Source organism: Marmota monax, unplaced genomic scaffold, assembly GCF_021218885.2.
Source record: "Marmota monax isolate L192 unplaced genomic scaffold, Marmota_monax_Labrador192_F-V1.1 WCK01_AAM20220418_F8-fsc00060, whole genome shotgun sequence".
In the NCBI taxonomy this organism is placed as follows: Eukaryota; Metazoa; Chordata; class Mammalia; order Rodentia; family Sciuridae; genus Marmota; species Marmota monax.
In genome coordinates this window covers 3694446-3720715 of record NW_026692826.1, presented here as the reverse complement: position 1 = coordinate 3720715, position 26270 = coordinate 3694446, and the positions used below count along the sequence as shown (strand labels likewise).

The following is a 26270-nucleotide window of genomic DNA, read 5'->3' as shown; positions in this document are numbered from 1 at the left end:
CACTTGAATCAAATGTATGGAAGATGATATGTCATGAGCTGTGTAATGTTTTGAACAACCAATAAAAAAAAAAAAGTGTTTTGGAGATTAGATAGTGACTGTGTTACAGAATCTATTAGAAAGGCAAAGGTTTTGAAACTTTTCAGGAGTAAAAACTTTTATGAAAATAATAAATAATTATTTAGACATTAATAAAATTTGCCTTCTACAATCTCCCAAACATGGGTACTTTTTGCTACAATTTTAAGAATATTTTTTTTCTTTTTTTCCTAGGAAAAGAGTTTGCTTAGTTCTGCATTGGGTTTGTATATAGAAAAGTGGGATAATTACCCTCCTTCCACTAGAGGTCATGCTTCCCTTTCCAGATCAGGGCTAGTGTATAGCTTTGTTTCAGCAGGAGAAACAGGATGGTTAAATGCCACAGTGAGTTCTGTTAATTGGTTATTTAGTTCACAGAAGGGCAGCATCAATTTATGCTTAAAAGTAAATCATCTCAGGTTGTTCTGTTAAAAGGACTATAGAATAACTTTAGAAATATTGTACATTCTTCAGTTCTTTCTTTATTGTAGGTACTGAGTAAATAGTAATTTCTCTAATTAACTTTGAATTATCATGGCTAATCTGTAGACACCATTCAAGCTGTATTTTTTTCCATCTATACAAGAAGACCTAAGAACGAAAAGCAAAATCAAATCAAACTTTTACATTTCTTTATTTTATATCAATATATACATTTTACATGTTAGAATGCTATATTTTCTGAGAATAATTTTGGAACTGTTTATTAAAAATCATTATTAAAACAGAAGTACTGGGCTGGGGATGTGGCTCAAGCGGTAGCACGCTCGCCTGGCGTGTGCAGGGCGCTTGGTTCGATCCTCAACACCACATAAAAATAAAATGAAGATATTGTGTCCACCTAAAACTAAAAAATAAATATTAATAAAAAAATAAAACAGAAGTACCTCTGTGCTAGTCAACTTTCTGTTAGTCCACAAAATACCTTAGACACTCCATTTAAAGGGAGGAAAGGTGTATTTTGGCTCATGGTTTCCCGGGGTTTCAGCCTCTTGCTCTGTTGCTCTGAGTCTGTGTTGGCATAGTGCATTCTGACAGGAGCATGAGGTAGAGGAGGCCCCGTTACCTCATGGCAGCCAGCAAGGAAAGAGAACAGGAGGAAGGGGCTGAGGTCCCAGGATCTGCTGGGATCCTGGGACAGGATCACCAGATATCTAACTTCCTCCCCTGGGCCACCTCTTGAGGGTTCCAGCCCCTGCCCCCCAATAACACTGTATCCTGAGCACCAGGCCTTCAACACATGGGCCTTTTGGGCACAAAGTTCACACTGCAACAACGTCTATTCATGTAAAGGTCTTTAACTTCTTTGTGTGTGTGTATGTGTGGGGGGGTTACATAGACTTTGAAAAATATACCATTGAAATATTTTAATTTTTAAAAAATTTTAATATATAGTTCTATATAGCATAGAAATTTTTTTTCCCTGATAGACTGATATTTTGTTAGTATTTTTCAGTCAACTCTTTTCCATTTTTTTTTTTTTTTAATTTGTAGACAGAGACTTTGGAATTGGTGGATTTTTTTCACAAAAATAGTCTTGTTACCCTAATTCTACTATTTGTCATGTTTTCTTTATCATGCCTCATATGAAGTATATTATTGTCCCAAAAGGAGAACAATCTGGAGAGTTTATTATGCCAGAGCAATTATATTTGGGCCAAATAATATTTTCTCTAGTATAAGAGAAGGTCGAACTTTCAAATTGAGGTATAAATTGAATGAGTGTAAATCTTGCCAATTTGCTTATCTGGTTATTTATATCTTTATCTCCTAGACTAGAAAAATTGCAGTTTTTTTTTTTTTTTTTTTTTTTTTTGGTTGGGTTTTCCATTTTCTCTTTCTAAGGAAAGCATAGTCTTTTTTGATGTGGGTCGTATTATACACTGTGCTCTTACTGGGTCATTATCCACTCTTTGCTGTTAATGCCACACTAGGGGTTTTAATAGTGTTTTCTAATGAATATTAGTTCATTTGGTTGGCATGCTTTGTGATCACTGGGACCTGTATGTTTTATTAACTGCAGATAGAGTAAGCTGGGTATCATTGTTACCTTCAGCGTGTTGTCCTTGTAAGTGCTTCCTCAGAAGTGGCCCCCCTCCAACTCAGGCATTTGGTATTGTTTTTCCTCCCAAAATCACATTTCTGTTCTCAAAGTACCCAAAATGGCTGTGTGTGTTTATGTCTCGTACCATACCAGTAGGTAGCAACAGCTTGATGGCCAAAATTTGGTCATTTCTGTTGCTTTTGAGCTGAGCAATGTGTGCATTTTTAAAAATCTGTTATATATCTTTGTGAAATATGTGGAGAACGAGTCTAAAGAATTGTTACCCTAATTCTACTGCTGATTTTAGTTTATTTCATTTAAAGAGAATTTAACTCATTAATCTTTTTTGTCTAACTAAAAGTTAGTCTTACTCTTCTGTTTTACAAAAGAGGAAATATTTGGCTTTAGCTGTTGGTCACCAAGGTGTACGCTACTCCAAAGCCAGACGTGTGTGATGCCATAGTAGATATTGGTGTGTGATGCTATAATAGATATTGGAATCAAGTTGCAGTGCAGTTACCCTGGACGGATGATGAAATAGAAAGTGATTTTATGTAGTAAGTAGCAACTGAAATGGTCTCTAATACCCACTTAGTTAAACATCTAGTTGAGAGCATAAAGGGTAATTAGAAAATAACTGGATACTAACTCTTTTATATTGAAAGTATTAGACTTTCAGAATATGCATGGGATTGTTTGGTGTAGAGTATGTGGGTGGGTAAGTCTGAAGATTGATTACCAGAGTAACCATATAGCAGTTAGTCAAGAAAGTTGAGTCAACTTTGGATTTGAAGATATAATAGCAATTAAGGTAAAGATACAGGGGCTGGGATTGCAGCTCAGTGGTAGAGTGCTTGCCTCGCATGTGTGAGGCACTGGGCTCGATCCTCAAAACCACAAAAAGTAAAACAAAGGTATTGTGTCCATCTACAACTGAAAAAAGAAAGAAAGGTGTTTCAGTAAAATGAAATGGCATGAAACATTACAATTTAAATTAGAAAAGTAATGTATTGACATTTGTTTAGGAGTTAGTTAAAAAATGTTTCATAGAATGAAGAAGAATAGACCAAGGACGATTTAAGCAGGGATGGATCCAAGAGGCATTTTGAAGAAAAGTAGTTTTGACATAGGCATCAATGATTTGGCGTGTGTGTATCTCCAATAAAGTGACCAGAGGAAAACTTGAGAAGGCAGTGTGTCCCATAGTGGAGATTGTGGAGAGGAATAAAAGGAATAGTATGCTTTGTTAAATAAATTTCAACTCCCCGTGGATTACCAGGGACTAAAACTCTTGTTTTCTAGTTCCTGAGTATGTTAATGTTAATGTAGATCACTAGGGTACAGTACAATGAAAAAGAACAAGCTTTTTTTTTTCTTTTGGGTTTTTTTGGTATAAAAATTTAATATTAAGTCTATTAATGAAACTTAAATATTGATGGTTACTGATACATATCATTTTTCTTAATGAAATAATATTTAGAATATAATGTTAGAATGACTATAATAGGTAAAAATAGAATATTCATCCTGTTCTATTTGCATAACATTATTTTATAAAAAATTACTCTTTTAAAAAATGTTATTAGAGCAAATGAGATTTATGTTTCTCTCTCTTTTTTTATAATTATTTTAAACAGACTAAAGTATTTTGAACAAAATTTCAGTGATTTTATTGAGCAGGTAACTACAACTGAGTAAAATACATTTGGATCTTTTTTTATATTTGTGCCAAAATTATATTTTGGTAACGGCTTGATCATTTTATATAATATTAAACTGCTATGTATAGAAAGAGTCAACTTTCTCACATTTTAGATCTCAGATTACTATAATTTCTAGTTTGCCATGGGCTATTTTACCTGTATTAAATGCTGTGAGTGGATTAAATTGTTAGATCCACACCATTTGTTGGTGGAACCCTTTTTACACATGAAGAAATAGCTTCAGAGAATTAGAATTTAAGTATTTGACCACAAGGCTTAAAGGAGGAGGGAATGAGATAAGCACTGGAAAATTTGTTCTCCCTCTAAAGGCAGCACAGTACAGGGGCTGTGGCTCCTGTGGTATCCAGGTCTGCAGTTAAGTGGTCTTCTAGTTGACATCAGGAAGCTCATATCATCCCCTGCTGTTTCTTTCAATTGTGCTTTTCTGAGCTTTCTTTTTTTTTTTAATAGACTATACACAATCCATTGAAGGATGAATCTATTTCAGTTGAGCTGATTTAAATTTCTTGTTACAAATTAGAATTGATGATTACAAATTGGAAAGCAGGAGGAAGGAAGCCTTTGTGCTCTTAAAATCTGTTCATAAAATGGGCCATAGATTCCTATAGAAACTTTTAAGTTCTACTCTTTTGCCATGTTTTTAAAAAATGCTACTAGATTTGTTAGTCATCTTATATCTGAAAGTTTATACTCCTCGATCAGCATCTCCCTATTTTCCCAGCCCTAGCTCCTGGCAACCATATTTTGATTTATTTGAAGCAGTTTTAGGACAGTGGCTTTAAGTACCATCAGTGTTATCTCTTCTGACTAGCTCTTACCGCTTTCTCTGACATCAGTAAGGAAATACGGCTACAAGTGTATAGACTTCAAAGAAAACTGCTTTACTTGTCTTATCAAGGGCATATAAATTGAAAACCTTTGGCTATGTCCTATGACAGATGGACAAAATTATAATTTTACACTGAAGCCATTTTAGTGAGTCTAGAAAGTGATGGTTACAAAAATTAGATAGACTGACTAGGACAAGAGGACAACCCTAAGCCCCCCACTTGGGGCTTCCTACTTAAAATGGGTTGGAGAGCAGAGAGAATGAGAATTCTGTGTTATGAAGAAGGAAGGGGAGTTTACAAACCTCAGCATGCTCCAGTCCAAGTACTTTCTTGTCATACACATGATGCTGAACTGAGGGTCCAAATTGATGATCTGAGCTGGGCAAATCCCTTAACTTCGTAGTCCTCATCTCTAAGGAAGGATGAAACTGCACCTTCAGTAGTTAATGTGTGACTACCAAGGCTCCAAGTGAAAGTAACAGATTTGCATATCAAGCGTATTATCAAATATAATCAAATTAATATTGGTGATTATTTCCAAACAAGCACGAATTTGAGCATAGCAATTCAGCTTAAGACTTTTTTGTTTTTACTTATTAAAGTAGTAATATGGTAATACAAATTTCAAAAAGGATAGTAGAAATATAGATAACCCCAAATCAACTAATAATGTATTACCATATGAAGAAGTCCTTGTGTGTTTCTCACGACATGGAGTAAGTTATAATATTGGTACTTTTTGAGAGCATCATTTATAAATTGGTGTCTTTTTCCTGGGCTTTATTGAGGAAATTTATGACGTTTATTAATGCCTCACCTTTGATCACAAGTGACTCCTTTGTGTTCTTCATATGAGCCAGATATTTAGTGAGCTCTTATAAACTTTGCTTTCTTACCCGGAATGCTAAAACTACAAACCAGTTCCCTGTCTCTGTTTGTATCAGTAATGATAAGGGCTTCTTGAGTTGGCTCTTGAAAGAATGTTCAGTGGAATGATAAAAGGGTTCCACCATCATTTGTCCCCTTAACTTTCTCACATAGCCAAAGGAGTTTGTAGTAGGAGACAGATAGATTAACCCACTCCTGCATAGTCTATGATATCAGTATTTGTGTTTGTTTTCTTCCCAGAACTGAAAACTTATCTTAATGTCTGTTAACAGGAACATTTTTTACATACCTCTCATTCCAACCTGAGCAAATACATTTTTTTAAATGAACAAAATTTTTTCCCTATTATTTGAATCTAATAGAAAATACGAGACTTAATGCCTGTTTATGAGTGATTTATTTAGACTGAACTAAGTAGCCTTAGGTTTTGCTTTTATTGATCATAATAACCCTAAGGTACAACACTTTAAGTGTTAGGTCTATACACAATCAACATATGAATGTTACACACCACGTAGTACCTGAGTCTGCACTAGCATTGATTTATAAGTTCTGTTGAAACCAGTTGCCCTGTGCTTGCACTATCCCAGAGACTTCCTTGGTGTGAGCACCTCATGCCCTCTTCCAGAGAAGAAATCAATGGTGAGAAAGACAGAGTTATCTGACCTTGCTGGATATGATGTTTTTATGTAGGAGGTGCCAAACACATTAACCTGGGTGCTTTTAGTTGTAGGAGGCTACACAGTCTACTCATCTCTAAGCCTTTGGGGTGAAACTGCATTTGCTTTCCATAGCATTTGCTGTTTAAAATTTTAAAATATGCTGTATTCTGAAGCATAGTATCAAAATGTTGAATTCTTAAAGAATTCTTTTTCTGGTATGAGACAAGGTAAAGAAAAATCTTTTAATACTTCTGCTAATTTTTATATGCATTATTAAAGTAGTGTGTGCTATTCAAAACATTAAAAAACACTTATTATAAATCCAGAAGTGCAAAGTATCTCAAGAATCTAAAGAATTTTAGGTAAAATAGTTTATTTTAGCCTTTCAACATTTGGGCAATGAGGAAGTAGACTTAGGAAGCTTAGCTTTATATCAAAACTGCTTCTTTGAGTTACTGATTTATGTCAACTACAACAGTTCTTATAAGTAGTTGAAAAAGCTGTTAAAAAACCTGCTATATCTGTCAAGATATGGAACGTTCTCTAGTTGAGCCAACTGTTATAATTCTGTTCCAAACCTTCCTGCCTAAGGTTGTCTTGTGTTCATGCTGCATGTGTTTCCTTTTCTAAGCTATGTTAGTAAGATATTCTTCCTTCCTCACCCATAGGTGGCAGCCTCAGTGGGCAGTGCTGAAATCCAGCCACCTGTGCAGTCAGTGGTGCTACTTCCTGAAGCCTCACGTGACCAGCCGATGGCTCAAGGTATCCTTCTAGAAAGATATTCTGCTTTCAAAAAGAAAAATGATAAGTTGATCTAGGCATATATTTTTAAAGAACAAAATGTTAATGGAATAAGTCACAGAATATGATGGAATAAATATTTCAGAAATTAATAAAACAAGTGCTCTTAACTAGTAAGTAAGAGTTTGGCTATCATATAAATAATCTGATAATAAGGTTCCTTATTGGTTAAGTATAGATATTTAGTATTTGAGTCTAGAAACCAGTGAATTTTAGTTAATTCTTTTTTTTTTTTTTTTTTTTTTTTAGCTACCTTTTTTGGGAAAACACTTTACCATAGTTGTCTACTTGAAAGTAAAGAGATTCTAATCATAAATTTCTAAGGCAGTGCTTCCATTTGAAACAAAGAAAATCTGTTAGAAATACATGATGAACAACCTGGGATTTACTTTATTCATGGCAATATATTAATTTTATTACTTTCAATTCTGTTTTGCTTTAAATTTTATTTTGAAGACTACAGTGTAGCTTTTGTTAATTTTCTAGAAGTATATTAACTTTATTCAGTAAGTTTATATTCCTGACCTAAAAGGAATATGGATTCTAAAACGAGAATAAGTTTAAACACTAAAGTATAGCATATACACAGAAAATCCTTTTAGAAATACTTGCTGAATTAAAACTTTGCATATTCATTCCAGTAATTTCCTAGTATGTCATTTCTATTTTTAGTAATTCATGTTAACAGAATATGAAAGTGTTTAATTTAGAAAATGTTCATTTGATTTTCTGTATAATTTGATTTTTTGGAAATCTTTAGAGAATTAATAATAAGGCTAATTTGAGCAGCAAAAGAGTTTAGTAAAATAGCATGACATAAAATGAAAATAAAATTTAATAAATTTAATATATGCACATAAACAATTAGAAAGGGTAATGTTATGGAAAACCACAGTTAATAATAGCAAAAAGAAGATAAAATAATAGGAATAAACTTAATGAGAAATATGGAAAACAAACAGAAAAGTAAATGTAAGCAAATGGAAAGACTTTCTTTATTTTCAGGTGGGATGATCCAACATCAGAAAGATATCAGTTCTTCCTAAATTAATCTCTATGTTTAATATTGTCCTAATAAAAATATCAACAGACTTTTTTAGGGTGAACAAAATTTTATTCATGTGGAAAAATGAGGGTTCAAAAGTAGCCAGGAAAATATTCAAAAAAGGGAATACCCCTTCTGAACATTAAATCAGACTAAGAAAAATACTTAAATCAGTATTTATGTTACTGCCACATGAAAAATAAATAGAATTGAAAATATATCCTGGATGGTTCAATTTTCATCCTAAATCTATGGATGGCACATGGATCTCTTGACAGAGAGGCGGGAAGCTGTGTAGCTAGTTGCAGTGAAACAGAAGAGGTCTATGTACTTCAGGTCAACATGAGAAACACTTGGGTCCTCAAATCAAAATCATGGGCATACCAGAAGTAAACATATAAGGATTCCTCATAAACTCAGCATAGGGAAAGATTACCCAATTATGCCTCAAAATCCAGATAGAATGAGAAAAGACGGACAAATTTTACGGTAATTAAAAGTAAGTTTTGCAGGGCAGAAATTGCCAAAATCAAAGTCAAAAGACAAATCAGCAAAACTATTTGCAACATTACTCATAGATGGAGATATTTAAACATGTAACATAAAGCATTCTTAACATTTGAGGAGGAAACGAACCCTAAGCCTCCTGTGAAAGCAAGTAGAAGACGTGAGGAGGTAATTCACAAAACACATAAAAATAACTTAACCTTGGTTAGTACTAATTTATACCCCACTGAGATCCAACAATTATAAAGCATTGGCAGTGGATTCTGTTGGCAAAACTGTGGAAAATGGGCACTCTTATACTTTGATGGAGGAGATGCACTGGGCATAATATTTCTGGAAGCAAATGTAGTAGTATCTAATAACTCTGCATGTGTATTTACATTATGTAAATTATAAGTAGGAATTCCCTTTGGCTCCTCACCAACAATGAAAGTACATATGCATGTCGTTATTTCATGCAGTGTTGTGTGGAAGGAAAAATAATGGAAACAACCTGAATTCCCATCATTGGGAGAGTGGCTTTTAAATAAACATCTACCCAATGAAGAACTAACTATACAGCTATTAAGAAGAATAAGGATTATGTCTTCAAAATAATATGTAGTGATTTTTCAAGAAATATTAAGTCAAGAAGGCACACTGCAAAAGAGTGTAATAATTTTCTATTGTTTGTGTAAGAGAAAAAATTTTAAAAATTCATTTATCTCCTCGTTTATGCAAAAAGATATAAATAGAGAATTAACAGGAAACTAAGGAGCTTAGTTATGAGGGTGGATGGCAGTTAGGCAGGAAATGCCAGCATATGGGAACAGGGCTGAAGAGCTAGAAGTGGAGATAGTGGCTTTTCTCTGCATATGCCTTCTTGTGTAGCTTGACTTTCGTAACAGTGAATATTTCATTTGATGTGAAGAAAAATAAAATTAAAAATGGGGAAATAACATGGAACTCAAACAAATTAATCTAGTTACATTCCACTTACTTGAATAACAATTGAAGCGAGTCAGGAACTCTAACCCAAGATAACTCCTTTTTTTTTTTTTTTTTTGTATTGGAGATTGAACTCAGGAGCACGTGGCCACTGAGCTTCATCCCCAGCCCTATTTTGTATTTTATTTAGAGACAGGGTCTCACTGAGTTTCTTAGTGCCTTGTCATTGCTGAGGCTGGCTTTGAACTCAAGGTCCTCCTGCCTCAGCCTCCTAAACTGCTGGGATTACAAGCATGCACCACTGCATCTGGCCAAAGTTAACTCTTGAGCATATTTAAGGCTCTTGTCCTAAGACTAACACTGAAGAGAACTGTAAGCAAGCATTGGGTTCTTTTTACTAGTTTTACTTTTTGCAGTAGTATGAGTTAACAGTTCTGAAACTACTTAATATGTGTCTAATGCTGGGTAGATAGGTAAATGTATTGTGAATGATGAAAGCCAGGTTTCTTCCTTTCATATAAATGAATTATAATATGGGAGGGGGAAAGATATCCAATAGACCATACAGGGTTAGGTAAATTTGGAGATTTCTGCATGAATTAGTGTTTTTAATTAAGAGGTAAAGAGGCGTGTGTACTTGTGTATGTGCATGAATGCATTCGTCTTACACACACACACAGGCACGTTTCCAACTCAGAAACAGTCACACACTAGAGCAGTATATGTACTTCAGGACCCAGATCTTTTCTTTGAATTCCATTTTCCCCTTCAAGGAATAAAGGCTTTTTGTGCTGGGAAAGAACAATATGAACTTGGAGCATCTTACTGTGCTAGAAAATAAGATTCTCTAATGTTAATTTGGTAAATGGTAAAAGGATTTAGGAATCATATTGAAGGGGCAAATTCCTGGGATAATTTGAATATCAAAATAAATAACGTGGGCTGGGGATGTGGCTCAAGCGGTAGCGCGCTCGCCTGGCATGCGTGCGGCCCGGGTTCGATCCTTAGCACCACATACAAACAAAGATGTTGTGTCCGCCAAATACTAAAAAAAAATAAATATTAAAATTCTCTCTCTCTCTCTCTCACTCTCTCTTTAAAAATAAATAACGTTAGGAGATTATAATATAGAATTAAGAATCCTTGAGTCATACTGATATGGATGAATGAGGGGAAGGGAATGTTCCTCCAGATAGTACAAAGTAAACTAAAATTGTTAAAAAAAAAAAAATGATAGAATTAGAAAAATCACTGTTTGACAATTGCTTTTACACAAAGGAAAACATAATTTTACAAAGAAGAAATTTAGTAGACACTCCCTTAATCAAATGATTAAAATTAAGGCCTCCAATAATGGGAGAAAATGAATTGTATTTCCCCTGATAAGTTCACTGAAAGTCTGTATTGTGAGGAAGCCCTAGGCATTCTGCACAAAACTGACTTGCATTCTTTACAAAGTGTCAGGGTCATGTAAGACTAAGCAAGATTGAAGGACTCTTCCAGTTTGGAAAGAAGATACCTAACAACTAAATTCAAAATAGTGTCCCAAATTAGGTCCAAAGAGGAAAAATATTTTTGATACAAATCTATAAAATGTATCAAACATTTGTGAAACAATTGCTAAAGTGGTTAGATAGGCCAGTGCATCAGGGTTAAATTCCTGGTTTTAAGACAATGTCCTTGTTTTTAGGAAGGAAATTAATTTAGGATTAAAGAAGCATTATATTAGCAGTTCATAACATGAGAGGTGGGTTGATAGGTAGATAAATAAAATATGGCAAAATAACGTAACGATTATAGGTTTTGGAGAATTCCTTGTACTTATGTTTTTCTGTAAGTCTGAATTTATTCAAGGTATAATGTTTTCTTTTAAAAAGAAATAAGCAGTGAAGGTAATCATGGAAAGTGTTGAAGCAGATTAGTCTGCTAGGAAAGATCCACAATCCCAATATCTTCAAATCTAAAACCTGCAATCCCTCAAACCTGTTTTCTCAGTTTCTTCAGCTGTTAACTCAATTAATAGCTAAATTTGGCCACACCCAAATATATTTGGCTTTTAATGACCAGTGCTGATTTGAGGTTCTATTTACTCCTTTATTTACCCTGTTGTAAATGCACATCTGCTCTACTGTAGGAATATTTATATGGGATGTTATCTGAGGTCCCATTGGAGGTGTTAATGTGTACTACCTGTGCCTTACTGCTTCTGTAAAATCCAAAAGTATTTTGAATTTGGAGCCTAGAAAGTTTTCAGAAAAAGGATTGAGGACAGTCTGTTGGTTCCGCAGTGTCTGAACACTTAGGGCACAGGGTCATGTTCTGTTGTTCCTGCCTTGGCTGGTCAGTGTTCTTAGAGAGCATCCACGTACACCTGTGGACATACATGCACACACACACAAACAGTAGAGCATGGAGGTAGGGAATGCAAGGAGCAGCCTGATTCCCCAGCCAAAGGGTTAAGATGAGTCCAACAACTAGGAGAATTAGCCAACCATCTGTTTAATAATTTTTAGTACTTTTCCTTTGATTATAAGAACTTGGGAATATTATGTATAACTACAGATAAATTAAGTAATAATTTTGTGTTTATTTTCAATAATAGGTGAACACGAACCTACATCATCACGGCCTCCTCCTCATTCGCCCCTGTCTGCTCCACTACCCCAACAGTGTGTTTTTGTTACTGCGTCTCTTCTTTCAGCCATCTGCAGCCTCTTGGACAACCTCTTGGTGACTGCTCCAAGAGACACTGTGAATGCTTTTGGGAAAGCTCATCTCATAGAGCTTCTCTGTGGGTAAGAGATGAATGCTGCAAGGCAGGCATGGCTCAAGGTGAATTGACGTAGGGTATGCCTGAAATGATGTGAGACTTCGTGTGTGCTGGCAGCTCAGCTCCTTCAACTCCGGGGTTTTGTGTTTGCCACAATTGTCTCAACAGTTTTTTTTTTTTTTTAAGGTCTATTAAAGCTTGTTAATTTCTAAGGCCAAAAGAAAAAAAAAAGTTTTTAATTCACTTTTCTCAACCTTATTTGTCTTCTAGCACATTCAAGGAATATGGTATAATTCCCTTGTTGATTATTAATTGTATGTGAAGGAGTTTGAGGATCCATCTCTTTAGTAATCATATCAGAATAATATCCCTGAGTTGAAAAGCTATTGTTTAACTTCATTTGGAGTTATGTTGCTATGGGAAACTAAACTTTTTAGCAGACAATATTTCATTATTAACCAGCTATAAATGTTTAGGGGTATCAGGATTTGATTCTTCAAATTTTTATATTCAGTTGCCTAATATTAATGAACCTCTGATATAATTTTGTCCTGATTTTTCTTATTAAGTGTAGTAGAAAAGGCCTAGATATTGAATTCAGGCCCATCTGATCTTACGATTTTTTCATGCAGTCATGTCACAGCCTTGGGAAATTATTTTAATGTCTAGATTATGATTGATGATACTGTTGAAGCCAGGTGCAGTGGTGCACTCTTGTTGTACACCTCAGGAGGCTGAGGCAGGAGGATTTCAAGTTCAGAGCCAGTCACAACAACTAGTGAGGCACGGTCTCAAAATAAAAAATAAAAAAGGCCAAGGAATGTGACTCAGTGGTTAAGCACACCTAGGTTCAATCCTGGTACCAAAAATAAATAAATGACATAAATGAAACCATTGAATGGAGTCCGTAGGAAGATTCAAAGTGGTGGAGTCCAGGCTGCTACTCTGTGTGCACTGAATGTATGTGTCTTTTCTTCCTGACATCTAGTCTTGTTCTAGCCAAGTGTACCCACCTCCTTTAACCACATATCCCTCTGCCTCTCTACCTTTGAACATTTACTATCTGATATGTCTTTGTTTTCTTCAACAAATCATAATACCTTCTCTTTCTTTTAGGTATGAAATAGCTGAAAGCAAAGAAATATTCTTTGTTCTACTTTACTCAGTTGCAGTTACTCCTTTAACAATGCCCTATAACTTCTGTTTGTTAGTTTTTCTGCTGTGATGCCTGTTAGGGTTGGAAAACTGTTAGTTGGTTGGCTTCTCTTTCCTGCCCGCTGCTGCCTCAAGAATGACCACATGGAGCTCTAGGAACATCCTGCATCTTAGGAGTCAGCTGAGGGGGTGATGTGGCCTTGAGGCCACAGCCATGTTAAAGGCTCTTTCTGGAAAAGGCTTATCATGTTTCCATACCTGTTTTTCTTTTTTTATGACTTAAAAAATAATTTCGTTGGTTTTATTTTGTTTTTACTTTCCAAATATGAACATATTTCCTAGCCTGTGTGTTTGCTGTTTTGAACGGGAAAAGCACTACCCAGGTTTTACTTTTGTTTGCTTTCCTTCTGAGTGGGCTTGCATTATATTTTATTCTGCTTCTAATAAAGTTTCCTTAGATATTCTTTTCTGCAGAATTCTTTGCTTCTCAGATTTATCTAACAAGATAAATTTATCTTGCTTCTCACATTTATCCTATTTTCTCAAATACACTTGAAAATCTTTTGTAAACATTTTCTTATAAAAATCATTTTTCTTGATTTGAATTCATGTTTACCTTCAAGCATTAAATTCTGATTTATTAACGTTTAATAAGAAGCATGCTGACCATTTGTAGGGTTTTCTTTTTCTGTTCTTTCCAGCATTGTGGATGCCACCTTTATTGAGGCGTGTGTTCAGGAACTCAGGACCTCACTGCCTTCATCACCCCCAGTTGAACATGTCCAGGCTCAGGTCAGTGTTTCTTGTCTGCCTCTTATCTCATGTCTGTGAATTCTTTTGCCTTTAGTGCCAAAAAAAGTAAGTTCTGCTGAGGAGATCTAAACACAGGAGAGGATGAAAATCTCTCAGGATATATATGATTGGTGAGATTATTTGAAATAGGTTTCCTTGGGTGGTAGAAGAGAGCAGTAGGCCTGAAGACCTAGGTAGCATTCCTGACTCCATCATTAACCAGCTGCTAAGGTTTAGTCAAGTGTCTGGGTATTGTTGAGCATCACTTAACAGGGAACATTGGCATAGCCCATCTACCCCTTTTATGATTTTAGGCCATCTCTTATGTATCTATTATTTCACCCAAGTTGAAGTTGTTAAAATACCTGGTGGTTAAATTATGTATATTTTCTTAATCTAATCTGTTAGAAATAAATTTATATTTTTTCCTTCATAGATATATACTGTTTCAAGTTCTTACCTTTAGTTAGATTCTGTATGTAAAATATGCTTAACAATTTTTTGTGTAGTTGTTACTGATACAAATTTTATCTCAAATCTAATTTTAATATGGACTCCCAAGAATTTTTTAATGAAAGAAAGATGAACTAGATAAGGAACTGTAACTTTGAGGTGTGTTCTTTGAGTTGTCTGAATTTGGCAGATTCTATTGAAGACCCTTGGGAACACAGTGCACATCATCTCTGAAGCAGTTCAGCATTGTGGTTTCCTTTGACTCTGCTTGTTTGCATAATGATTGTCTCTTCCATTGTCTGTCAGCACATCACTATGGAGTGCTGCTATATACCAGCATCTCATGCAGGGAGAGCAGATAACAAGCACATCTGTGTATGTGTGATGATTACAGACATCTGAGAAGAAAACCTAAAGTAGGGGATTGGCAGTGATGTTGGAGTTGGGAGAGGAGACCTGTTCTACATGAGGTATCTAGAGAGGGCCTTTCAGACAGTGACTGGTAACCAAAAGTGAGTGAAGACGCTACGGACATGGCAAGATCCCTGTTATCCAGGCACACTTGATGTATGCAAAATACAGAACGAAGCTGGAGGGACTGAAGCTGAATTTGTGAGGGGCAGATGCAGCCAGAGGAGCATACTCAGCAAGAGGAAGGCAGCCTCTGCCTGTATGCTGTTGTGTCTTGACTGTTGAGCATAGGGCCTGTCTCATGGCAGGTGCTCACTGGGGAGTTATATAGTGAATATGTAGTAGCAGTAACAAACATTTAGGGGTCTTTGTTCAGCTAATTTATGTAATCCTAATTACAATAATATGAGGTATCATTAATGCCTCCCAACGTGAGCAACTTGTTGTAGGGCTCTCACTCAGTAGGGGGAAGAGCAAGGATTCTAGCCCATGAAGGTTGGTTCCAAGCCCATACTCCTGACCAGTGTGCTGGCTGCCTTACGTAGGTTAAGTGCTGTTGGCTTTGGGGGCATATATAAGAGCTTCAACTCATTCCAGATAATTCTTCAGCCTCCTCTATGCTAAATTCTGTTCTAGGTGCTAGCAAACATCTGTGAACAAAGCAAACAAACATTTCTGCCCACGTGCAGTCTATGTCCTTGTTGCAGGAGACAGACAGTAAGCAAGTAAATAAAATGTAAAGTATTGTACCAGATGGAGACAAATGGTATGGAAAAAAAACAAAATGAGGATGGGTAAAAGGCTGGAGCTTGAAGTTTTTAGGTAGAGTTGTCAGAAAAGATCCCATAGAGGTGAAGTTTGAGCACAGACCCAATGAGGTGAGGAAACCAGCTATGACTGTCTAGGGCAGGACTAGAGCCAGGGCTCCAGTACCAGGCTTGCAGTCTGTAAAGGTGCAGGTGTATTGGAGGTGCCTGTTGGTAGGAATTTTTTGAACATAGAAAAAAAAATACTTTTGAACTATTATATCAGTATTTTATTTAATCCTATTTATGCTAATTTACAAAAGACTTGTTAGCAAATCCGCTTTTCTCTGTAACACTTCTTGTTGTCTCTCACACTGAATCACGCATTTGTGATAATACTTCATAGGTCCAGAGACCAGATTTGGTATAATTTAAATAGTGGAGAGTATGAAGGGATCAAAACAGACTTCACAGTAATAACAAATTAAATTTTACAAACTGTTTCAGGAAATTGTGAGGTATAGAGCCACCCACACGTTTATATGAAATAAGTCAGAAAATTAGATAAAGGAGAAGTACGACAGAACAATTATTGTGTCATAGTCTGAGACTCTGTACCATAGAGGCAAATGCCTCTCCATTAACTACTCTTAAAACATTAAAATTTTCTCTGGTTAAATACAAAATTTGACTTTGAAAATACACCTTTATTTGGTGATGACAGCTGACAGTTCTATCGTGGCCATTAATGACATGCTTATGCAAAAATTAATCTTTGCTTGCTATGAATTAATTTCAGTTACAAGAATTATGATTAATATCTTATTAGTGTTTTATTGATTTATCTTACAATAACATACTGAAATAACATACTGCATAAGACAGTAAAATACTGTATGGCTGAGATTGATGGGCTTTTCTTTTTTGCTCACTTTCTAAATTCTTTTTATATATACATATGTGTTGAGTGTATTTTGATATAAATTATACATACATGGAATATAACTTACTCTAATTAGATCCCATTCTTGTGGTTGTACGTGATGTGGAGATACACTGGTCGTGTGTTCATATACGAACATAGGAGAGTTATGTCCTCTTCATTCTACTGTCTTTCCTACTCCCATGCCCACCTCTTTCCTTCAGTTCCTTTTCTCTAATCCAGTGAACTTCTATTCTGCCCTCCCCCTCTTATTGTGTGTTAGCTTCCACATAGCAGAGAGGAATTTGGCCTTTGTTTTTTTTTAGATTGGCTTATTTCTCTTAGCATGATAGTTTCCAGTTCTATCTGTTTATTTGCAAATGCCATAATTTCATCCTTCTTTATGGCTGAGTAAAACTCCATTGTGTCTATATATACCACATTTTTTTTATCTAGTCATCTGTTGAAGGGCGCCTAGTTTGGTTCCATAGCTATAAACATTGATGTGGCGGCATCACTGTAGTATGCTGATTTTAAGTCTTTTGGGTATATGCTGTGGAGTAAGATAACTGGGTCAAGTTTTTTTGAGGACTCTCTTTACTGCTTTCTGGAGTGGTTGCATTAATTTGTAGTCCCAACAGCAATGTATGAGAGTACCTGTTCCCCCACACCCTTGTCAGCATTTATTTTTTATTTATTCTCTTATTTTATTTTTATGTGGCACTAACAATTGAATCTAATGTCTCACACATGCTAGGCAAGCGCTCTGCCGCTTAGCCACAACCCCAGCCCCTCAGTGCAGTTTTAATTTGTATTTGTCTAACTGCTAGAGATGGTGAACATTTTTTTGTATATTTGTTAACTGACCATATCTTTTCTTCTGTGAAGTGTCTGTTCAATTCCTTTGCCTATTTATTGATTGGGTTATTTGGTGTTTTAGTGTTAAGCTTTTTTATTTATATATATATATATATATATATTTTTTTTTTTTAAATATTTTTTTAGTTGTCAATGGACCTTTATATGTGGTGCTGAGAATTGAACCCAATGCCTCTCACATGCTAGGCAAGCACTCTATCACTGAGCTACAACCCCAGTCCGGTATTAAGCTTTTGAATTCTTTATATATCTTGGAGATTAATGCTCTAAGGTGCAGGTAGCAAAGATTTTGAGATGTACTTTTCACATGACATGTTTCATTGTATTTTATTTCCTTTTACAACCAGGTTTCCTTTTTCTTGGAATACCTATCCTCTTTGTCCAGGCTTCTGCAGTCCTGTTTATTAGTGGAACCTAACCTCGTGACACAAGATGATCTTCTGAAACCTCTTATTAATAATATCATTAGAGTTCTCACTGTATGCATCAACAATGCATTAGGTAAGATTTATTAATTTATTTGTATTTAGTTTAGGTTGGAAGTGAATTGTCTTGAGGAAAAAAAAAATCTTAGTGTGCTCCAGATATCCTCTTCAAGGTTACTTTTTGGTTTGTGTTTAGTATTTTAGAAGGCTTGGATAATTTGGTTTGTAGTTTGGATGATTTTGTTTTTTTGTTTTTTTGTTACCAGGAATTGAACCCAGGGCACTTAAACACTGAGCTGCATCCCCAGAAATTTTTTTCATATTTTATTTAGAGACAGGATCTTTCTAAGTTGCTGAGGCTGACTTTGATCTCTCAATCCTACTGGCTTAGCCTCCTGAGTTGCTGGGATTACAGGCATGTGCCATTATGCCTGGCATTTGGACAGTTTTAAGTGGTTCCAGGAGACCACTTGAGGCAGGTGTATAATTCAGTAAAGGATCATCCCTGTGTTGTCAGCTGAAATGAGGAGAAGCTCTCTATATCCTGTCATGATAGAAGGTACATTGAGGGCTGGGTATTAATTATGCTTACTGTATTAGTCAGGGTTCTCTAGAGGAACAGAACCAACAGGAGATACGATTATAAAAAGGAAATTTATTAGATTGGCTTACATGACCAGAAGCAGAAAAGTCTACAATGTCCATCTGGAGGCTAGAGAGCTGGAGGAACCAGTAGCTAAGCAGTCCAAGAGGCTGAAGCCTCAGAACAAGAGGAATCAGTGATTCTGAGACCAAAGGCTTCTGGAAACTTCCTAGAGAATCATTGGGAGAGTCCACTTTGGAAGAGTGAAGGAGCAAGAGCCTGATGTCCTCAGGTGATCCCAGCACCAATCAAGAACCCCTTGTAAGAAGAATCAAGGTTTGCTCGATTCTTCTGCTGCTTCCTTGTTCTTCCTACTTTTATTCCATCCAAGCCACCATCCTATTGGATGGTACTGCCTACATTTAGGGAAGATCTCTACTTTAGTTCGCTATTCCACATGCCAGTCATTCCTAAGCAACACCCTCATAGACGCACTCAGGAGTCTCTTAATCTTTAGCATCTCTTAATCCAGTCAAGTTGACAATTCATGTTAACCATTACACTTATAAACTGTGGCTGAAGCCAAATACCCTACTAATAAGTCATTTGCAATGACCGCTGTAAGCCAATTTAGCATATGTAATATAAAAAATTTCCTAAGCTCTTAAATTATTGGAAAATATTCTGTGATAAAAAATTGAATGTGATGGTTAGTAATAGAGAAAATTAACAGTGTAGGCTCTTTAGCAAAATAAACATTTAAAATATTTAAATATTAGGGTATAATGAAGAATTGATCATTTGATAATTATTCTTGCCATTTAATTCATTCTTATTTAGTCCTTTGAATTGTATGGATTTGCTTGGTTTTAGGTCTGGAAAGTGAAGTGTATCATGGTACTCAGCAGAGCCAGCAGCTCATCTGTGTTAAAATTATCCTAGTGCTTGAGGAGCAGTAACGACATACTTTGAAATTTTACAAGCTCCAGTTGATAGCCTAACGTAGCTTATTAGGCTAGACTGTGCAATCTCAAGAAGGTGCTATTATCTCACCCCTAAGGGGTTAAGGTTGATTTTTTAGGAGAAAGATATGAAACAAAGAAAATCTTAGATACTACAGTGGACGGTGGACTGCCGAAGCTCACCTCTACTGATAAAATCTTGTTATTTTACATTTAATATCTCTTGTTGGATTTTCTTGCATATCTCTTGAGAAGCATTGAAATGGTGTTCATGGAAGATGCACAAGAAGTACGCAAAATTAGTGCTACAAAGCTGTGGCGAGTGGATGGCTCTGATTGGAGAACTTTTGATGGATTGCTTGATCCCAAAGTCACATGGCAAGAGATAGTTTGAGCATCTTCATTGCCATTGGCTGCCTCATAGATGCTTTTTTTTGTTCTTCTTTTGTATGTGGCTTGGTCTTTGGAAGTTAAATAAAAGTAATATGTATTTTATTATTTAATTATATCAAGTTCTGAAAGGAGAAATGCTGACATTATCTGGGTTTACATGTAGTAGTTGGTTAAATTATTTTTTAGTATCTAGCAAAAGATAAGAAAAAAAACTAAAATGTTTTTCTATAAGAAATTAAGTGTTTAAATTTTTATGGTAAAATCACAGTTTTGAATGATTTATAAAAACTTATTTGAATTGCTAATTTATATAATTTGAGATGTTATAACTCATATAAGTAAATAAATTACATTAAAACTTATTTAGCATGTATAGTAATAAAATTAATAAAAAGAATAGCTTTTTAATCCCTCTGAATTTTCTTTTTTTTCTTAATAGCTTTTTATTGTTTGGCTTATCTTTAAACTTTAATATTTTGCCATTCTTAAGACCTGTAACTTTAAAGTCTTTGTAGGTATAAAGTACAGATAAACATATAGTACCCAAACAGATTTACAGCATATCTGTGTAATTAATATTTTGTTGGAATGACAATGAGAAATTAATATTTTGTTGGAATGGTAATGAGCGCTAGCAATGAGAAGACAGTTGTGAAACACCAGGGGTTACTCTAAACCAAACTCCTCGGAAAGTGCTATTTCCAGATAATTTCATGGATGATGAAAAACACCTAGATATAAGTCCTTAGTTTATTTTATAGTGAAATTTGAGAAAGGATGACTGATACTGCTAATGCACAGCACAGAGTCCTAAGGTAGCCATTGTTGTCCAGTTTCTATGTACCCAGGTGCAGAGATGGGAAAACGTGTCCTTACCTAGAAGGTCGATTGCTGTATTGTTAGCCACAGGCAAAGCTGCACAATCGCCTTTTGTGTTACAGCTTTCTTCGTGGGGTAATAATACTCTTCATGATTCTTCAGAGAAATTCTTCTTCTCTGTGTTGACTTTGGCACTTTATGTTTTCCTTTTCACCCCTGCACAAAGCTACTAGAGAGGATGAAGAAAATAGGAGAAAACTTGACTTTTACAGAAGTACCATAATGACTTGTTTGTATAATGTGCCCAAAATGTAGTTCTGAAATTATGACATGTTCCATTTGTCATACTTCCTGTCTTGTTTAGTGTACTTTAATGAGAAGAGGGCTTGTTGAGTGTGTCTTTGGATGTAGGAAGGCAAAGGGAGATGTCTTGAGGAGGCAGTAGAGAGGGGAAGGGACTGGGCAATGCTGAATGTGAACTACATTGGTTTTCACTTGGCAAGTACATACCTCTTATTTTAAGTGTAGTAAAGTGTGGAGAGTTTGTATTTTGAAAGGTTCTTATTCTTCTTTGTGTTAGTAACTTGAACTGTTTTGATTAATTTTGTAGATGTAGAGTTAATATCGGCTTTTTATCACACCTGGACACACTTATTTGACCTTCTGGCTGCACTCCTGAGGAAAGCTGGTGCTGTCTCACACTCGTCTGTCACCTCGGCTCTGGCCAGGCACTGGGCAGCAATGATGGGTAAGAAAGTCTCTCGCAGGCATGGTGGGGTCTTTCTGCTAACAAACTGAAGATAATCCTTACTCCCAATAGATATGTAAGTTCTCTAAAATTAAGTGACTTTGGCATGGCCCATGAAAGAGAAACCAGGGCACTTGGTTTGAGGAATTTGCAATGTTCTTGAGGAGCCCTCCAAAAATGTGCTTTTGAAAAACTGAAACACTTTTCAAAATGGCTAAAAATAAGCAAGAAGAGCCTATGATTTCATGAAGATACTTATGATAAGATTAAAATAAAACAATAAGATTTTCTTTTGAATAGAAATCGGTCTCTTCTGACATAAGTACAATATATATATATATATATATATATATATATGGGTAAATCTCACACATACCATCCTGTACATGTGATAACTTGGGAAGTTACAATAAAAATATTGTCTTTTTCCAAAACACCAGGATTATTTTTATGGCAAAAAATGCCAAGAGTACAGTATAATTATTTTTATAAGATGTTTTCCATATAAAAGTTGCCGACTAATATAAACAAATACTTATTTTTAAATAACTAATCTTATTATTTCTTAAGACTCCTAAATTTTAGTATAATGTGTGAATGATTATAATTAACATTTATGTTAACCTTTTTAATACCTTATTTAAAGGTATTAAAAATGGATTTCTAAGTTTCAAAGTTAGTCACTAATTTATTTGAGTGATTTTTAAACATTTATTATTTGTTCATTCTATAAACTTTATTATAATGACAGAGAATGGTAGTTTTGAAGTAAGAATTATGAGGAAATATATGTTTGGTAAGAAACAGAATTATTAGTTTTCTAGATATAGGAGTTCTGAGTCTACCATAATGTACCCTTTATGGTACATCCCATGCTCTCGATGTTGTAAATTGTTTTATTGAGATGAAAATTGAAAGATATTGCTTCACTTGGAGATTGAGATTCTCCTCTTGCATCTGTTAGGGGGAATTAATTTACCCACCTGAATCACCAACACTGTGAAGCAAAGTGCTGCTCACATCAGGTACGGAAGCCCGTTAGCCAAATCTACCCTGCTACCTATTTTGGTAAAATAAAGTCTTATTGGAATACAGCCACATTTGTTCACTTATGTATTGCACAGACCACTTTTCATGCTTCAGTAGTTGAAATGAAAAGTTGAGACAAAAATAGTGAGTTGCAAAGCATAAAAGATTTACTGTCTAGCCCTTTTCAGAAAAAAATTGCTAACCCTTAACTTAAGCCTATTTATTTGACACTATTTTTGGAGTGATAAAATCAAAACATTAAATTCAAAAGATTTCTATTTTGTGTAAACTTAAGTGTGTGACACAGACTGGTAGAAATTCTGATGGATATAATGAATCATAAAATTATAAGTTCATACTTTTCAAATTAACAAAGTTACTGTAAAACAACAGTGTTATTTTGATTACACTAAATCAGTACTCAAAAGAATCTGACTACTAATTTGAATGTTGATTCTTTCCAAATCAGTTCATAACCACTCATGTTCTTTGTGACATACTATAAGACCTTTGCACGTCATATTTTTTTCACTTTTTAAATTTGTTCTTTTTAGATATACATGACACTAAAGGGTATTATAACATATTATACATACATGGAGTATAACTTACTTTAATTAGTTCCCATTCTTGTGGTTGTACATGATATGAAGATACACTGGTCGTGAATTCATATACGAACATAGGAGAGTTATGTCCAATTCATTCTACTCTCTTTCTTACTCCCATACCCACCTCTTTCCTTCATTCCCTTTTCTCTAATCCAGTGAACTTCTTTTCTGCCCTCCCCCTCTTATTGTGTGTTAGCATCCACATATCAGAGAGAACATTTGGCCTTTCATCTTTTTAGATTGGCTTATTTCTCTTAGCATGATAGTCTCCAGTTCCATCCATTTATTTGCAAATGCCGTAATTTCATCCTTCTTTATGACTGCATAAAATCCCATTGTGTATACACACCACATTTTCTTTATCCAGTCATCTGTTTAGGGCACCTAGTTTGGTTCCATAGCTTAGCTATTGTGAATTGAGCTGCTATAAGCATTGATGTGGCTGCATCCCTGTAGTAGGCTGATTTTAAGTCTTTTGGGTATATGCCCAGGAGTGGGATAACTGGATCAAATGGTAGTTCCACTACAAGTTTTTTGAGAACTCTCCTTACTGCTTTCCAGAGTGGTTGCGCCAATTTGTAGTCCCAATAACAATGTATGAGAGTACCTTTTTCCCCCACATCCTTGCCAGCATTTATTGTTACTTGTATTCTTGTTAACTGACATTCAGACTACAGTGAGGTAGATTCTCAATGTATTTTAATTTGCATTTCTCTAATTGCTAGAGGTGGTGAATATTTTTTTTCACTTATTTGTTGACCATATCTTCTGTGAAGTGTCTGTTCAGTTTCCTTGCGCATCTATTGATTGGGTTATTTCCTTTTTTGGTGTTAAGCTTTTTGATTTCTTTATATATTCTGGAGATTAATGCTCTGAGATGCAGGTGACAAAGATTTTCTCCCATTCTATAGGCTTTCTTTTCACATTCTTGATTGTTTTCTTTGCTGTAAAGAAGCTTTTTTAGTTTGATATCATCCCATTTATTGATTCTTGATTGTACTTATTGTGCTGTAGAAGTCTTTTTGAAGAATTCAGTTTTTAAGCCTACCTGATGGGGAGTTGGGTCTTCATTTTCTTCTAGTAGGTGCAGAGTCTCTAGTGCCTAGGTCCTTGATGCACTTTGAGTTGAGTTTTGTGCAAGGTGAGAGAGAGGGCTTAAATTTCATTCTGCTACATAGAGATTTATAGTTTTCCCAGCACCATTTGTTGAAGAGGCTATCTTTTCTCCAATATATGTTTATAGCACCTTTGTCTAATGTGAGATAACTGTATTCAGGGGGTTTGTCTCTGTCTTCTATTCTGTTCCATTGGTCTTCATATTTTTTTTGGTGCCAATACCATGCTATTTTGTTACTATGAGTCTGTAGTATTATTTAACATCTGCTGTTGTGATTGTACATCATATTGACACTGCATACTATCTTCTTTGTGTCTTTTGGCAACAAATTGATTGAAAGCAGAAAAATACATTCTTACTTATAAGGTGGTATTCTAAATTATTCACAGTATAATTAGGCTAATTCTTTTTTAACTTAGTAGTGAAATCAAAATTAAAATTTAAAATTTCTCAAGACTTTGCATATATATAGTGTTCAAAGGCTCAATACTCATGTACATACAGTCCTCTTATTTTGGAGTCTTAGCAAATATGGTCTATATGTGCATTTGTAGATACACACCCACCCCACACACACGTGCACTTTTCATGTAAATAAAAAACCCAAACAGTGAAAAATAGAATAGATTCCTTGATTCTATATATTGTCTTCATACTAACTATTGAAACATTATAGTTCTTGGTATACTTGAGCTATCGATAACCTTAAATCGTTAAAAATAAGAAAGCTATAAACTAAATTGTTCAGATCAATTTGGTTTATTTCCTTTTCAATTCTGAACATTTACATCTAAAATCATTTTCCCTCTTAGATGTGTTCTGCGAGTGTGTAGGCTTGTCCAGCAGATGCCCTGCCCTGTACACGGCCAGTTTGCACTTCCTGTCTGTTCTCTTGACTGAGGAGGCAAGAAGGCACTGCCAGGACAAAGACAAAGCAAGTTCATTGTCTCATCCAACCATCACATCTCTTCTTGATGAAACTCAGGACAACCAGAAGTCTCCAGATAGACTTAATGAAGTAATTCTTCAGGTGTGTGATTTCTTGATTTTTCTTAAAGTGTATTTAGTGCTTAAATGAATTGACTCTCTCTCTGGGTCTTGTTAAAAAATTTTTTCAATTATTTGAATTAAAAGTATTAATGCTTATTATGACTGTTTAGTACAAAAGTATAAATTGATTAACAATTAAAAAAAGAACTAGAGGTTTTTCCTAATTTAAAATTGCTCATTGTTTTTCAAAGTAGGACTGTTACTAGAGTTTTTAATATTAAGAATCTTCCTTTTAAATAGTTATATGATTTTATGATTTTTTTCCTTCTCATTGAAAGGTGGAAAGGTAGTAGAATTGTGTATTGAAGGATTTGCCTCAGTTTCCCCATCATCTAGCCACAAAGCTTGCTCTGTCTGCCAGTTTGTTGCAGTTTCTTTGCTGCTTAGAATTTGGAAATTTTCCATCCTTATCAGCCTCTGAGAGTTGTGGCCATGAAGATATTTATGGCATGGCTACTTGTACATTTTGAGCACCAGCCCTGATTATGTTAAATTCAGTTGAAGTGCTAGAAAGGGGGAAGACTCCCTGGTTCAGCTAGGATTATCCTATTGAGGCTATCACACAGGGCTTCTCAGGGGGCGTAGTTTCCCCTGCCTCATAGAATCCTCTTTGCTTTCCAGCATAGACCAGAAGCCTGAAAAGGAGTCTTCCCCGCATTTTCTCATCTGCCTCCAGCAGTTCCTCTACAAGCCTGATCTCTGGGGGAAGGGTCCTCACAGCATTCTTTTAAAAAAGCTCCTGGGAGACAACAGCTTCCCTGTGGCCACCACCTCCCTGTTATCCCTCTCAGCTTTTCTTGGTTGAGAACAAAAACTGGATGTGGTCCCAGTTATCCCAGTTATCTCATTCCCTGTCAGAACAGACTTGATTAACTGAGTTGGAGTCTGCATTTTTAAAA

General features: G+C 35.3%; 1 protein-coding gene across 7 annotated transcripts in view; it reads left to right on the top strand.

The window, feature by feature from the left end:
• Nucleotides 1-26270, top strand: part of Rttn (rotatin) — a 158558-nt gene that overhangs the window by 107666 nt on the left and 24622 nt on the right. For 6 of the 7 annotated variants that reach the window (XM_046448652.2, XM_046448649.2, XM_046448650.2 and 3 more), the window contains 6 exons: nt 6895-6988; nt 12109-12301; nt 14133-14223; nt 17982-18135; nt 21427-21564; nt 25134-25351. In XM_046448652.2, coding sequence (XP_046304608.1) covers nt 6895-6988; nt 12109-12301; nt 14133-14223; nt 17982-18135; nt 21427-21564; nt 25134-25351 — 888 coding nt within the window. Of the gene's footprint in view, nt 1-6894; nt 6989-12108; nt 12302-14132; nt 14224-17981; nt 18136-21426; nt 21565-22528; nt 22598-25133; nt 25352-26270 lie in introns of those variants that run through there. The other variant, XM_046448655.2, reaches the window with a different exon arrangement.